This window comes from Bison bison, unplaced genomic scaffold (genome assembly GCF_000754665.1).
Source record: "Bison bison bison isolate TAMUID 2011002044 unplaced genomic scaffold, Bison_UMD1.0 scf7180017854234, whole genome shotgun sequence".
In the NCBI taxonomy this organism is placed as follows: domain Eukaryota; kingdom Metazoa; phylum Chordata; class Mammalia; order Artiodactyla; family Bovidae; genus Bison; species Bison bison.
In genome coordinates, this window is record NW_011484807.1 from 19,272 (window position 1) to 33,926 (window position 14,655).

Consider the following 14,655-nt stretch of genomic DNA (forward strand, 5'->3'; position numbering starts at 1 on the left):
GGGCCCCCCAGCCAGTCCCGCCCCCCCGAGCTCAGGGCTCCCCTTTCGTCCATCCTCCTCCCCACCGTATCCACTCCTGGACTTGGGGGCGAGGGCACGTGGGGCTTGGGTCTGCACACAGACACCCCCCATCCCCCCACCCGGCAGCTGGAGCAGGAGCGGGACGAGCTGCGGGCGCAGCAGCAGATGCTGGCACAGGGGCAGGCGGGCACCCGGGAGCAGCTGGCGCAGGCCGAGCGGCAGGTGGAACTCCTGCGGGCCGAGAGGAGGGGCCTGCAGCGGGCCTGCGGGCGGCTGGAGGAGCGGCTGGAGCGGCTGGAGGGTCAGGCAACCCGACTCCGGCGAGAACGGGCCCAGTTGCAGGAGCAGGTGGGCCAGGTGAGGGGGTCATGGGGTTCCCTCCCCAGCCCCATCCGGCAGGGCCGCCCCGCCTCTGGGGTGGACGGGCACACACAGATTTAGAAGCCGCGCTGACCCTCGGATGTCGGCTTTCTAACCTCAGGCTGCCCAACTTGGCTGACTCGAAGCCGGCTTCCCGGTGTGGGAGGTAGGGAATGGGGATGCGGCACACAGAAAGGACGTCTACATCAGGCCTGGGCCCAGCACCCAGGGGCTGGGTCCCCCCTGCTCAGAGGGTCGAAGGCCTCGGGCCCAGTGACGCTCACACACTCTAGGGAAAGGCTCCCCTGCCCCTCCGTCGTCTTGTCTGTCTCCTTCCTGGGCCACGGCCACACAACAGAGCTGCCCAGTCACACGCTCACAGCTGCATCCGTGCATCCGTTCCCAAATCTGCCGACGTGGATCTTCCATGGGGGTGGTCAGACTCCGTAGCACAAGACGCTGCGGCCCGTTTGCTCTCTCCTGACTCCAGCCTTGGTGGTGCGCGTGGAAACCCGTCCCTGCAGAGTCCTGGGCCCCCGTGGCATTCAGACTTCATGGCTGGTCACCTTCGGGACTCAGGCTAGCCTCTTCCTATTTCTCAGACTCTGTCCTGTCCTTTCCCTGTTTTGGTTGACGCATCTCTGCGTTGAGTAAAGCCAGTGCACAGCTCAGCGGTGAGCCCTGGTGTGGCCACCACCGTGGTCAGGATGCAGAGTGTCTGCAGCAGCCCAGCAAGCGCCCCAGTGGCATGGCCGCCCAGGCGTCCCCTGCCCTGACCTCGCCACCGTGGACTGGCTTCACCAGCTTCAGACACTGCTGCACATGGAGTCGTGGGGTGCACACACTTTGGGGCCCAGTTTCTCACCCTCAACATGACGTCTTTGAGTCATCTCTGTTGTTAGGTGTGGCAAAGGCTCCTGCTCTTGACAGCATAGTAATATTCCGTCGTGTGGATAAATTACATCTTTTACCCATTTCCCCACTGCTGGATTTTTAGGTTTCTGATTTGGAGGTAGCCGAGACTGCTACAAGCACGCATGTACAAATCTATACGGATATTCTCATTTCTCTTGAGTAAATACCTGAGAGTGAACTGTGGAGTCACGGGGTAGATGTTCTCGAACATTAAAGAATCTGCCAAGCAGTTTTCCCAAGTGGTTGAATCATTCCACTTGCCAGCACTGTGGGCGGCTTCCGGCTGCTGCTCAGCCTGGTCAGCGTTTGGCATCACCCGCCTTGCCACTCTCAGTGTGTGGAGTTACTTGCCTTTGTGGTTTTGTTGGCCATTTTCTGATGATAAAAGGCATTGAGCACATTTTCATGTGCTTATTAAACATCTGTATCCCTTACCTTGTCAAGTGTCTGTTCAGGGCTATCGTCTACTTTTATTGGGCTTTCCCATTTTGGTTACGGGTTTCTAGTTCACGTATCTTGGGTACAAGCACTTTGTCAGACAGGTGTTCTCACGTTTGTGTGATTTGTGTACACATTTTGTTGCCAACATTTTTGATGGACAGGAAAGTTTAATGTTGGCAATATTCAGTTTAGCAAATTTTTAAAAAATTTATGGTTAGTATTTTCTAGGTGTTGTCTGAGAAATGTTGGCCCAGCCCAAGGACAAGACAGTATCCGATGTGTTTCCCTCCAGTTCTTAGGTCTGTGATACACTTAAAGCTGGTTTTTCTGTACAGCAGAGCCTCTCACAGCGTGCTCCTCAGACCAGCAGCGTCAGTCATCACTTGAGAACCTGCTTAACATGCAGATTCTCAGCTGCCCTCCCAAAACCTACTGAATCTGAAACTCTGTGGATGGGGCCAAAACTCTGGATTTTAATCATCCGTCCTCGTGATTCTGATGTACATGACGGTGTGAAAACTGTGGGTGTGTGGTGTGAAACAGGAACTGAGGTCCATTAATGTTTGCATTAATATCCCGTTGTTTCAGCTCCAATTTTTAAAAGACTTTCCTTTCTTCTTGGATGATCTTGGCAACTTGTTAAAAATAAACTGATCATATGTGTGTGTGTATGTGTCCTGATCATATTGTTCATCTGTGCAGACTGACCGATTTGTTTATCCTTTCACCAAACCTGCTACAGTAACCTGCATTACTGTAGCTTTCTAATATCTTGTAATGAAGTAATGTTGAGCATTCCCATCTAATCCTTCTTCTCAAGATTGTTTGGTTATTTACATTTCAGAATCATATTTGTCAATTTCTACACCCAAAAAACCCTGGTAGAACTTTGCCTGGGATTTTGTTGAATTTATAGATCAGTTTGAGAAGAGTGGACATCTTAACTCTACCCAGCTGTCTATCCATGAACATGGTACATCTCTCCGTTTTTTCTTTACTTAATTCCTCTCAGCTGTGTTTTGTAGTTTTCAGTGTAGAGGTCTTACACATCTTTGATTAAACTAATTCCTGGATTTGATATTATGCCTTGCTCTTCCCACTTCATTTTTCTATGTCCATTACTAGTATATAGAAATATAATCTCATATATCAACTTTTGATCATGCAAACCTGACAGACAGACTGATAAGCACCGGGATTTTACATGCACATCATCACACTACATGTGAATAACAGCGGTTTTATTTCCTTTCTGGTCTCAGTGACTTTCATCTCTTCCCTTAATTCACTGGCTAAAGACCTACAGAAAAAAGTTGAAAAAAAGTGGTGGGCGTGGCCATCTTTCTGTTAATGGCAAACCCGACTGGAGAAAGAATGTCACCGTTAAGCATGATGCAGTCCTCAGGTCTTTCATAGACGCCTCTTATCAGATTGAGGAAGTGCTCTTTCATTCCTGGCATGCTGAGATTTTTTTTAACGATGGATGGGTTTTGAATCCCATTAAATGTGTTCCCTGACTCTGTTAAGATGATCATGTCGTGGTTCTCATTCTGTTAAGCATCCGGTTCTGTGGTGAAGGTCCACACTTTGCCACCCATCTTCTTGAACGTGCTAATCACAGCTGTGTCAAAGTCCGTGTTTGATAACTTCAGTATCTGGAAGCCAGACGGGCAGGGAGGTGCATGTGTCTGTTTTATCTTACATGCAGCTTTTTGCCAAGTGATTATACCCCTGACATACCTGGTTGTGTTGAACAAAAGCCACGTATTAAATATAAAAAACTGTAGGGATAATTTCAGGATCTCGATGATGCTGTTCTTCTAGGGAAGACTGCCTTTTGGTTCTGGCAGGCAGTGGAGGCAGATCACTGTAATCCATGCCTGAGATGATTCAAACCTGATCTTCATGTCCTGGAAAGCTAGAAGAGCAAAAGTGTCAGCGGCTCGGTCTTGTCTGACTCTTTGCAACCCCGTGGATTGCAGCCCACCAGGCTCCTCTGTCCATGGAATTCTCCAGGCAAGGATCCTGGAGTGGGCAGTCATTCCCTTCTCCAGGGGACTTTCCCAGCCTAGGGATGGAGCCCGGGTCCTGCATTGCAGGCAGATGCTTTACCATCTGAGCCTCCAGGGGAGCCGGGTTTGGGGGAGTGTCTATTCTGCTTCACCAGCACTACGAGGACGAAGCCCTCCTGTGATTACAGCTGGAAACTTGGATGCTTATCAGGACCCTCTGCTCTGAGGTCTGTAAGCCCGAGTTCTTATACTCCTAAAGACACAGGACTGCTGGAAGCTCTCCCTGGCTTCTCAGCTCTTCAGCCCAGACTTAAATCCGCACATGCTCTAAGGAGAGAAGAGATGCTGAGTGGTGGCCTCCTCCTCTGCCTCCCTTTCCTCTGAGATTTTGGCTCCTTCAGTCTCAGCTCCTGGGCAGCTCTCTGAGGCCCTATTCGGACTCCTGTGACAGATTTTGTCCAGACTTTTGTGATGCTCCTGCTGGAGGTGTTAGTCTGCAACAACCTGGTCTTCTGTGACCTTCTTCACATTTCTGTGCAATGTCTCCCAGCCCCAGAAACTTGTGGCCCAGCAAAGGTTGCTGTTTAGATTGACAGCTGGGTCCCACCTGGCGATGCTCAACCCAGTAATTTCTCCATCGTGGTTTCAGGGCTGGAGGCCCCTCTGCTGTGAAGACACATGTGCACGGGGGGTCCTCTACGTCTCCTGGCCATGCTCCTCCTCCACTCTTTCCTCTGTTGCTATTCTGAAGGAAACCACCTTTTCCGAAGTCCTTCTCCCTCGAGAGGCCCCTCGTAACCCTCCCACTCTCTCTGCTGGACTTTCCCCTCCTCCTCCTCTAGGTCACATGCAAGAAACAGGCCCTGGAGAAGCAGCTGGCCCAAAGCCTGCAGGACCAGGAGGCCCAGATGGCCGCTCTCCAGAGGGCCCTGCAGGAGAAGGAGGCTTTGTCTGAAGAGCGAGTCCAGCTGCTGGCCAAGCAGGAGGCCCTGGAGAAGCAAGGTCAGCTCATGGCCGAGGAGGCAGCCGATCTCAGGTACCTGGGGACCTACGAGCAAGTGTTCGTGTGGCCTTGACCTCCAGGAGCCCACGTAGTGGGGATGGGCAGTCACCCAGTGACTGCAGGGGCAGAGCAAGTGTGTGTATATGGGAGAGAGGCTATAAGTGAGGGGCGAACGCAGTGCCTGAGGGCCCAAGGAGCCCCTGGAAGAGGCACATGTGCCTAGGACAGCCTTCCTGAGAGACGGGGCTGCGCTGGCCAGGTGGCAGGCAGCAGAAACCCATCTCAGACCAGCAGAAAGGTGGGGAAAGTCTTGCTCACGGACCTGAGCAGTACCGGGTATACACGGCTTCAGGCAAGGCTGGATCCATGCACTCCCATGGTACCCTCAACTGCCCGCCTCTCCCCTGTCATTCTTGGGCAGGCTCAAGGTGAAAGCGGGCAAGATGGCCAGCAGACACAGAGCCATTGATGTCCTTGAGTGGATCCTGGGAGCCACAGGGCTCAGACGGGCAGCCTGTGGCCCTGTGCTTATTCCTGGAGCCTGGGTGGCAGCAGCTCCAGGGAGCCATGAGGCTGGGGGGGCATGGTAAACCCTGAAACCGTTGGGGCCACTTCCAGGAGAGCTGAGACAGACACTCGTAGGCAAGAAGGGGTGCCCTGCAGACTTGCCTGGTGAACTGAGCTGGCCTGTGACCTCTGACGACATCCACAGGTCATGGCTTTCTGCACCTTGCGCCCGTCTAAGGAACATCCAAGTATTTTTGTAGAAAGAGTTCCTCCCAGAATTCCAGAACTAGAGGCTATGAGGAAACTTAGAGCCCGCGGTCCTTGAACTTCGTCATGGAAGAAAGAGGGAAGGAAAGAGGGAAGACTCCCCTCCCAATGCAACTGTGGGCACAGACTGCAGCAGGAAGCCTGACGAGGTCTCTGTGGGTCGGCGGCAGCAGAGGGTCCCAGGCTCTGCCCCTGGCCCCTCCCAGGCCCCACTGGCACTCAGGGCAGGGGTCGGGGGCCTCTTTCCTCCCGCCATCATTTGCTGCCCAGCTCACAGGCCCTGGTCAGAGGATCCTCCCGTGACTCACCCGTGACCACTGGGCCCAGGGTCTCTGTACACGGTGGTCCTGCAGACCCCAGACAGAGTCACATGCCCACTATACAGCGTTTCCCAGTGACCAGTCTGAGCCTCTGCTGACAAGGTGCTTGACATGACTTGCTTCTCCTAATGAGTGAGGACCCTGGGTTTTGAGGTCGTCTGGCCCCCAGTCCCAGGCCCTGACAAGGCTGCAGCACCAGGGAACCCTCTCAGTTCTCAGGCTTCAGCGAGATGGCCTGGGTCCTCACCCGCACCCCCACGCCCTTGCTGGTGGTGCCAGCTGCCTTCCAGGAGGCGGGATGAGGGAGAGACTGGACTCGTTCTCAGAGTCTCTCCCTCTGGGTTACCATTCAGTGTCTGACCCACACAGGCCACGACCCCAGAGGGGACCAGGCGGGCGCCTGGGAGAAAGTGGGTGTGAGGCAGACAGAAAACTGGGAAGAGCCCTCCAGGCAGAGTACACAGGCACATGGACGTGGGGGGTGGAGAACGTGTGGAAGCTTAGATGGCGGGGACCTGGGGGGCGGGTATCAGAGAAGCGAGGCTCCTGGGCTCTGCAGACACCAGGGCGCCCTGGGAGGTGCTGACACGCCCCACCCCGACGCTAGAGCAGCGGTGTGCAGGGCCCAAGGGAGGCCTCCGGGGGCCAGATGGGCAGGCTAGGCAAGGCCCTCTGCGCCCACAGCGCTCCCTGGCCCGCCGGCCTGTTTGGGGCTGGGCGGGGGCTGTGTCTTCACACGCCGTCTGTGCTGAGTGTTTGTGGAGTGTCCTTGTTGTTTGGCCAGTGGGTTTTTTTCACCGTGCATCAGGGCAGGACACAGCACATAACCATCAACATGAACGCAGGCGCGCTGTCTGGCTGGCGACTGATGGACTCGCTGTCGGAGAGGCGGGTCCTGCCATCACCCTCCCCAGAAGTGGGAGCTGCTGAGTCGCCGAGCTCATCCCAGGCATTTTCTGACTGGCCGTGTCTGTGCCCAGACTCAGAGGCAGCTTCACCCCAGGGATGGTGCTGCGCGTGTTCTGCGCTGGAGGCTGCTTCTCAGGGTGGGCAGAGAGTTTCCTCACCATTGTTAGCAGCAGACGAGATGCACCGGGTTTCTGAAATGTTCTCGCGTTGACGCTGAGTCTGATTCAGGCCCTGTGTGAGGCTACAGGCAGTGTCCTGGACTGCGTCATCGGTTCACGTGTATTTCTAAAGCGCTGACCCTAGAACTGGAATTGCTGGTCCAAAGAAAGACACACACAGTGTATGCTTTAGTCCCCGTCTGCCAAAGTGGCCCTCGCACCCCTGCCAACAAGAGATATGATCACTGTTTTCAGCTTTGCTAATGTGATGCATGATGGATGAAACGGCACAGGTGAAATCTGAACCCCCTTGAGGACTAGTGAGTTTCATGTGTTTATTCACCATTCCTGTTTTCTTTGTGAATAACAGCCATTATTCTCATTTTCCTGTAGGATAGGATAAGCCACTTTCTGTCATTGATCGGTAGGAGCTCTTTGTACTCGATGGACATTAACTACAGTATATTTAGTGCAAATATTGTCTCCGAGTCTGTCCCCCCATCTTTTGACTTGATCTGTGGAATCTTTTCTGCACAAAACTCTGCCTCCCTCTCTTTAAATGTACTCAGAACTGTTGGCCTCCTTATTTTTGTCTTCTGACTTTTGTGTCTCACTTAAGACTATAAAATATCCTTCTGTACTTTCTTCTCCGCTTTTTACAGTTCCGAGTTGCTTAGCTGTTACCTGTTTTGGTTTTGTATTTAGCTTTTTAATCCACCTATTTTCTGTGTGGGCGCCAATCTGTTCTTAGAGATTTAAAATGAATGAGCCATCCTCTGCTTGCCTTCAGATGGACAGCCCGGCCTTGGAGGACACCCTCCTAGCAAATAGGCTCCGCGCTGCCCCTTGTCCAGCAGGGTCCTCTGCCGGTGTGGGTGACTCGCCTGTGCTGTGATGACTCTCTGCAGGGCCGAGAGGGATGCCCTGGAGAGCAGCCTCTTTGAGGCCCAACAGCTGGCGTCGCAGCTGCAGGCGCGGCAGGAGCAGCTGGAGGGAGAGGCCCGGGGTGCACGGCTGGCCCGGCAGGCCCTGCAAGGTGCTGCTCCGACGGGCCCCCTCTGCCCGCTTCCCTGAGCTTGTCCCCTGGTGGGCAGCCCCCAGTCACTGCGCCCCAATGGGGCCCGAACACAGCAGGGAGCTCACGTCTGAGGTCACCCAAGAGCTCCTGCCACTCCCGTCTGCGACTGGCGGGCACCTGCCAGGCCTGCTGCCGGCCCAAGGCTCGGGATGGGCTGTCACAGGTCCACGTGGCAGCCCCTGCCCAACCCCGTGCCCCTGTGGGGGCTGCCATCAAGACATGCGCCTGCTGAGTGGTCGGGGGGCTCTGTCCCACCAGCTTGCAGCCTCCCCAGATCCAGGGGCCCATGGGCGGCTGGGTGTTGGGGGCTGGGCCTCCCCACAGGTCTGGACATACCTGTCACTCGGCAGTGGAACTGGAGCAGCTGCAGAGCGTCCAGGAGGCCCAGGAGACGAGGCTCCGGCGGCAGGCGGCGCAGCAGGAGCGGGACGCGCAGCTGGCCCTGGAGAGCTGGGCGCTGGCCCACCGCGAGGACCTCGCCCGGCTCCAGAGGGAGAAGGTCTGCCCGGTCACTGCCCAGGGGTCTGCTGTGTCCGCAGGGGCGGTGGGCCAGGAGACCAGTGGGTGGCAGGCGGGCCAGAGGACCGCTCACAGCGCGCCTGGATGTTGTGTCCCTCACAGAAGAGATGCCCCCGGGTGTAGGCTGACCTGCCGCGGTCTGAGGCCCGTATTTGCAGGGAGCTCCGTGCCCTCCGAGCCGTCCGCTGGTCCCAGGCGGGCAGACCCTGTGTGGCACGTCCTCACACACGCTGCTGTCAGGGTGCTTGGCACTCCCTGAGCTCAAGAACGGCTTCTGAGCTGTGACTGGGCCGTGGCGTGGTGGATGCTGAGGCCCAGAGCCCTCCACAGCTCCTGTCACTGCGGGAGACAGGCCCTGCGGCCGGCTGGCCGGGATGGTCCCCCGGCAGCTGTCCTGCCCCGGTGCCCACGAACCTGCTCTCACTCAGGAGCGCAGAGGCCTGCTGCTCGCGCGAGCTCTGACCCGTGCGTCTTCACACCTGTCCCTCTCCTTCGGCCCAGGAGACCCTGAGTCTGTCTCTGATGGAGGAAAAGGAAGCAGCAGCACGCCGGCTGAAACAGGAGAAGGAGCTCGTGGCAAAGAACGCAACCAGGAGGGCGGCGCTGAAGGAGGAAATTCAGAGCCTAAGGCGTGAGCGAGACGAGAGTCTCCTTCAGCTGCAGCACGAGAAGCAGCAGGTGACGGGCCGTGAGGCGGGGCCCATCCACCCCCGCGCCTGCTCCGGCCCAGTCAGCGGGCTGCGGGGGTTGGCGTGAGAGGCGTGACGGGGGCCGTGAGGCGGGCCCCATCCACCCCCAAGCCTGCTCCGGCCCAGTCAGCGGGCTGTGGGAGTCGCCGTGAAGAGTCGCTGTAGTTGCAGCTTTGATCTCCTACCGCACTCCTGGTGCACATTCACCCTCCACTCAGTCCCTCCATCCATCTCTCCACCCCCCCACCCATCTGTCCATCCATCTGCCTGTCCAGCCATCCATCTATGTATCCACCCACCTGTCTATCCATTAGTCCACCTGCCCACTTACAAATATACACACATATATCTGTATACACACACACACACATATACATATTATAAAGGGTCAGTTTTCATTCCAATCCCAAAGAATGACACTGCCAAAGAATGTTCAAACTACCTCACAATTGCACTCATTTCACATTCTCACAAGGTAATGCTCAAAATCCCTCAAGCCAGGCTCTAATAATATGTGAACCAAGAGCTTGCAGGTGTACAAGCTGGATTTAGAAAAGGCAGATGAACCAGAGATCAAACTTCCAACATTCGCCAGATCTTAGAAAAAAGCAAGGTAATTCCAGAAAAACATCTACTTCTGCTCCATGGACTATGCTAAAGCCTTTGACTGTGGATCACAACCACTGTGGAAAATTCTTCAAAAGATGGGAACACCAGCCCACCTGACCTGCCTCCTGAGAGATCTGTATGCAAGTCAAGAAGCAAGAGTTCAAACTGGACATGGAACAACAGACTGGTTCCAAATAGGAAAAAAAGAACGTCAAGGCTGTATATTGTCACCCTGCTTATTTAACTTCTATGCAGAGTACATCATGAGAAACGCTGGGCTGGAGGAAGCACAAGCTGGAACCAAGATTGCCAGGAGAAATATCAGTAACCTCAGATACACAGATGACACCAGCCTTATGGCAGGAAGTGAAGAGGAACTAAAGAGCCTCTTGATACAGGTGAAAGAGGAGCATGAAGAAGCTGGCTTAAAACTCAATATTCAAAAAACGAAGATCATAGCATCCGGTCCCATCACTTCATGGCAAATAGATGGAGAAAAACTGAAAACAGTGTCAGACTTTATTTTCTTGGGCTCCAAAATCACTGCAGATGGTGACTGCAGCCATGAAATTAAAAGACGCTTACTTCTTGGAAGGAAAGTTATGACCAACCTAGACACATATTAAAAAGCAGAGACATCACTTTGGCGACAAAAGTCCATCTAGTCAAAGCTATGGTTTTTTCCAGTAGTCAAGCTCGGATGTGAGAGTTGGGCCATAAGGAAGGCTGAGACCAGTTCAAAAGAACTGATGCTTTTGAACTGTGGTTCTGGAGAAGACTCTTGAGAATCCCTTGGACTGCAAGGAGATCCAACCAGTCCATCCTAAAAGAAATCAACCCTGAATATTCATTGGAAGGACTGATGCTGAAGGTGAAGTTCCAGTACTTTGGCCACCTGATGCAAAGAGCCAACTCATTGGAAAAGACCCTGATGCTGGGAAAGGTTGAAGGCAGGAGGAGAAGGGGATGACAGAGGATGAGCTGGTTAGATGGCATTACTGACTCAATGGACATGAGTTGAGCAAACTCCAGGAGATAGTGAATGACAGGGAAGCCTGGTGGGCTACAGTTCATGGGGTCGCAAGGAGTTGGACACAGCTTAGTGACTGAACAACAATAACATTTACACACTTATGCACGCACTGTGTTTCCATTCAGTTGTCCGTCATCCTTCTATCCACTTGAATGTTCATCCTTTATTCACACACCCAGCCGTCCACCCACAAATCTGGCCATCTATTAACATACCCAATTGTCCATCCACACACTTGACCATACATCTATCCATCAATTTGCTTAAATACCCATCCAGCTATACACACACATGACCGTCAGGACTATCCATCCGCTCATTCAGCCACCCATGCACTCACTTGCTCAACCACTCATCTGTCAGCCACTTACAGGCCCTTTCCTCTGTCCACACACTCAGCTGCCCACCCATATCCACTGTCCATCCGTGCATCTGGTTATCCTTCAGTCTGTCTGATGAGCCAGCCAGTCATCCGTCAGTGTGTTCATCCATCAGCCAACCAGCCAACCAGCCTCTAAGCAGACACTGGGCATGTGACAGCTACCCGCCGAGACCAGGCTCTTTCAATGTTCCATGCCATCCTAAAGCACGCACTGCTGAGTGGGTGGAATAGATAAGTGAATACCTCCATGTGGGTTATCGCATGGGACTCTCAGATGTTAGTGCAAACTACAAATTGTGATGGAAGAGTCACAGTGCAGGAATAACCAAGGTTCGTTGTCAGACTTCTGCTTCGCTGGTTTCATCCTCAGAACACTGGAAGGGGCGCCCTGTTTCGGGGCCCCCTTGACTGGTGGGAAACAGATTCGCAGACGGTAAATAACCTGCCCGGAGTGGCTCCGTGCACCTGCTGGGCACCAAAGCCCATGTCCTCTGCTGTTCCACTCTCCTGCATCCTGGGAGGGAGGAAGCAAGCGTTTGCAGGGTGGCAGAATTGCAAGGGTGGGGGGCAAAGGAGGACCTGGAGGCACCCTACCGACGTCCAGGGACGGTGTGAGATTCTGGGTAAGCCCCTCAGCTTCTGCTGCCCACGAGTGGCCCGCGGGACTCCAGGAAGCACGACTCGCAGCTACAGTTTTGCTGTAAAGGACGCAGGTCAGGACAAGTCTGGTGGAGAGACCCAGGGAAGGGTCGTCTCTTCACAGTCAGGGCAGGTCACCTGCTGGCAAATCAGGATGTTTAAACCCGCAAGTTCAGGGTTCTGTTGGGGTTGGCTTGCATGGGTGTAATCAGCCTCCTCCCTAGGCTGAGTGGGGGCCTCTCTGCGGCTCCCGGATCACAAGCTCAGGTGCGGTCTCAGGGCGGGTCCAAAACGGAAGCCCCTCACTGGGGACGCTCGGGGTTTCCACGCTCCCCCGGCTGTGCGCAGACCGGCAGGTGGGCACCAACACCGCTGTGCCCACCTCTGCGGCACAGGCAGCACCCCAGGCCTTTCTCTTCTTGGGATCGCCAACCAGATGGGTCCTTCCACACTGAGCTCACACGTGGTCTTTTTTTTTTAACACCAAAGCACTCTGTATTGGGATGCAGCCGATTAACAGTGCTGCAGTTCCCAGTGAGTAGCACAGGGACTCAGTCATACACATACATGTATCCTTTCTCCCAGACCCCCTCCCCCTAGATGGGCCTTTTCCACGGCTGATGACACCCTGGGGGGCACAGGGACACCCCCCTTCCTCTGCTGGCCTCCCTTTGGTGGGAGTTCTGCGACTGATATCAGTAATGCTAGAAATAATCATTGGAGACCCTGGAAGCAGGGCATCCCACCCAGGCTCATACACACACGCCTCCAGGCTGCCCTCCCGTGCCATCCTGAAGCACGCACCATTGAGTGACTGAACAGATAAGTAAACACGCACATGTGGGTTGTCACACTGTGACAGGACTCTCAGGGGTCCCGATGGGTCTGGCGTGGGGGGAGGCATGTCTGTGACTGACTGCGAGTCACTCTGAGTCCCCTCCCAGCCTGGCGACAGAGCAGGGCCCTTCCACCTTAGGGCCAATGGGTGCGATGTGGCACCCCCGGGGGGCCCTTGCCCACCCCTCACTCTCAGCGACGCAGAGCGTCTGGGGAGGTTAAGACCTGTCCGTGGTTCTTGCTCTGTGCCTGGGGTGGGTGGGGAGCTCCAGGGAGGAGGTGGTCCATGAAGACCCCTGACCTACGCTGGGGAAGAGCAGGTACTGGGCAGGTGCCGGTGGAGGGGGGGCATCCTGGGCGGAGACGAGGGGGGCGCAGCTGGGACCCGCCCCCCCAGGACTCAGCTGCCTCCGAGGGGCTCCCTGCTCCTAGAGCCCGCTGTCCTGGTGTCGGGGCCGTGACTCCCAGCACCCCACTGAGCCCCCCATCAGAGCCCCCAGCCTGCTCAGGAGCGCCCCACCCCTGTCACTCAGGCCCTGCTTCTACGAGACGCGGAGCTGAGCCGGCTGCGGGGGGAGCTGCAGCTGGTACGGCAGGAGGCCCAGGGCCAGCAAGAACAAGCCGAGGTGAGCCCCTCCGGGCCAGAGCCGGACGCCTGGCCTGGCCGCCCACACGGCCCAGCAGGCACAGCGGACCCCAGAGGCACCCGCTCCCTGCCTGCTCCCGGGGGGTCTCCCCTCCACCCCACCCCAGCCACCTGAACCTCAGTTTCCCCCAGATGACCCAGGCTCCCTGCCGGGGGACAGTGTCTCCATGGGATGAAAAGGTGATGGAACGGGATGGGGTGGGGAGCGTGGGGTGAACCAGGGAGGGGAGGGTGGGCAGGCCCCATGCCCTTGCAGAAGCCGCAGAGGGGAGGGCCTGACACCAGCAAGAGGGGGACAGAGCCCGGGTCTGTGCCGCTAGCCCCCCTGGCATGCTGAGGCGCGGCTGCCAGAGGCTCAGAGGCCTCGGCTGACTCTCTGGAGAGTCCCCTCCCAGAGGACAAGTGCAGCTGGGGAGGCCGCATTGGACCTGAGGCAGAGACTGCCCGGAAAAGACCCTGCAGAGAATTCCGAGCAGGGCGGGAGGGGGCATCCAAGGGGCCGGGAGACCCCAGCAGGCAGCTGCCCGCCTGGGCCAGTGGACAGAGGCCCACAGGGCATGGAGGCCACTGCGGGCAGCCGGCTGGCCACCTGGGGCCCCAAGTCCTCCTCAGGAGTCCACGTCTGGGGGTGGGGCAGGCAACAGCAACCAAGACTCCGGGGAGTAGGGTAGGCCCCTGGGACCTATGCCCCCAGCCCGTGGGCCCATTTATGGAGTGGGGTGCCGCAGAGACCAGGGCTGCTCTGGAGGAGGGGCAGAGCAGGGTGGCAGGACAGGGGGAGGGCTCGGGCAGCTGGTGCGGTCAGGCAGGACCCCGGGGGGCTGGTGGGGAGCAGATAGGAGGGGCAGGGGTGATGGCTCAGGGCAGGGTTGGGGCTGGCGGACAGAACCCCTGCAGGGGTCAGGGCTGATCACAGGCGAGGCCAGGCCCGGCTCCCCGCTCCCCTCAGGGCACTCCCTTGGTGCAGCCGGGCCGCACCCTGTCCCCTCTGCCTCCTGCCTCTGTGCTCCCGGCCTGGCCACATGCCTTCCCCACTGGTGCCCCATGTGTCCCCAGCCCCAGGGGCGCAGGGTTAGATGCTCCTCTGTTGGTGAACGACTCAGTGAATCCAGAAACGAGTGAGTGGACGGCCCGTGGGCTGCAGGGTCAAGCCCAGAGCTAACCCCACGAGCAGGGCCGTGCTCGGGGCCTGCCCACAAGAGGCCGGGTGGACGTGCCTCCTGACCGAGGGCTGGCCGCCCAGAAGACAGGACCCGGGGAGGCCGTGCAGTTTGCGCCAACCTACCAGACAGCGGGGGGAGGGGCACTGG

General features: G+C 56.5%; 1 protein-coding gene across 1 annotated transcript in view; it reads left to right on the top strand.

Moving 5' to 3' along the window:
• LOC105000277 (putative ciliary rootlet coiled-coil protein-like 3 protein) overlaps positions 1–14,655 on the top strand; it is a gene marked incomplete at its 3' end in the record, with an annotated part of 34,526 nt that overhangs the window by 8,912 nt on the left and 10,959 nt on the right. Inside the window, exons 11-16 of the mRNA XM_010856055.1 lie at positions 148–378; positions 4,592–4,785; positions 7,822–7,949; positions 8,342–8,490; positions 9,012–9,188; positions 13,233–13,325. Coding sequence (XP_010854357.1) covers positions 148–378; positions 4,592–4,785; positions 7,822–7,949; positions 8,342–8,490; positions 9,012–9,188; positions 13,233–13,325 — 972 coding nt within the window. The remainder of the gene's footprint in view (positions 1–147; positions 379–4,591; positions 4,786–7,821; positions 7,950–8,341; positions 8,491–9,011; positions 9,189–13,232; positions 13,326–14,655) is intronic.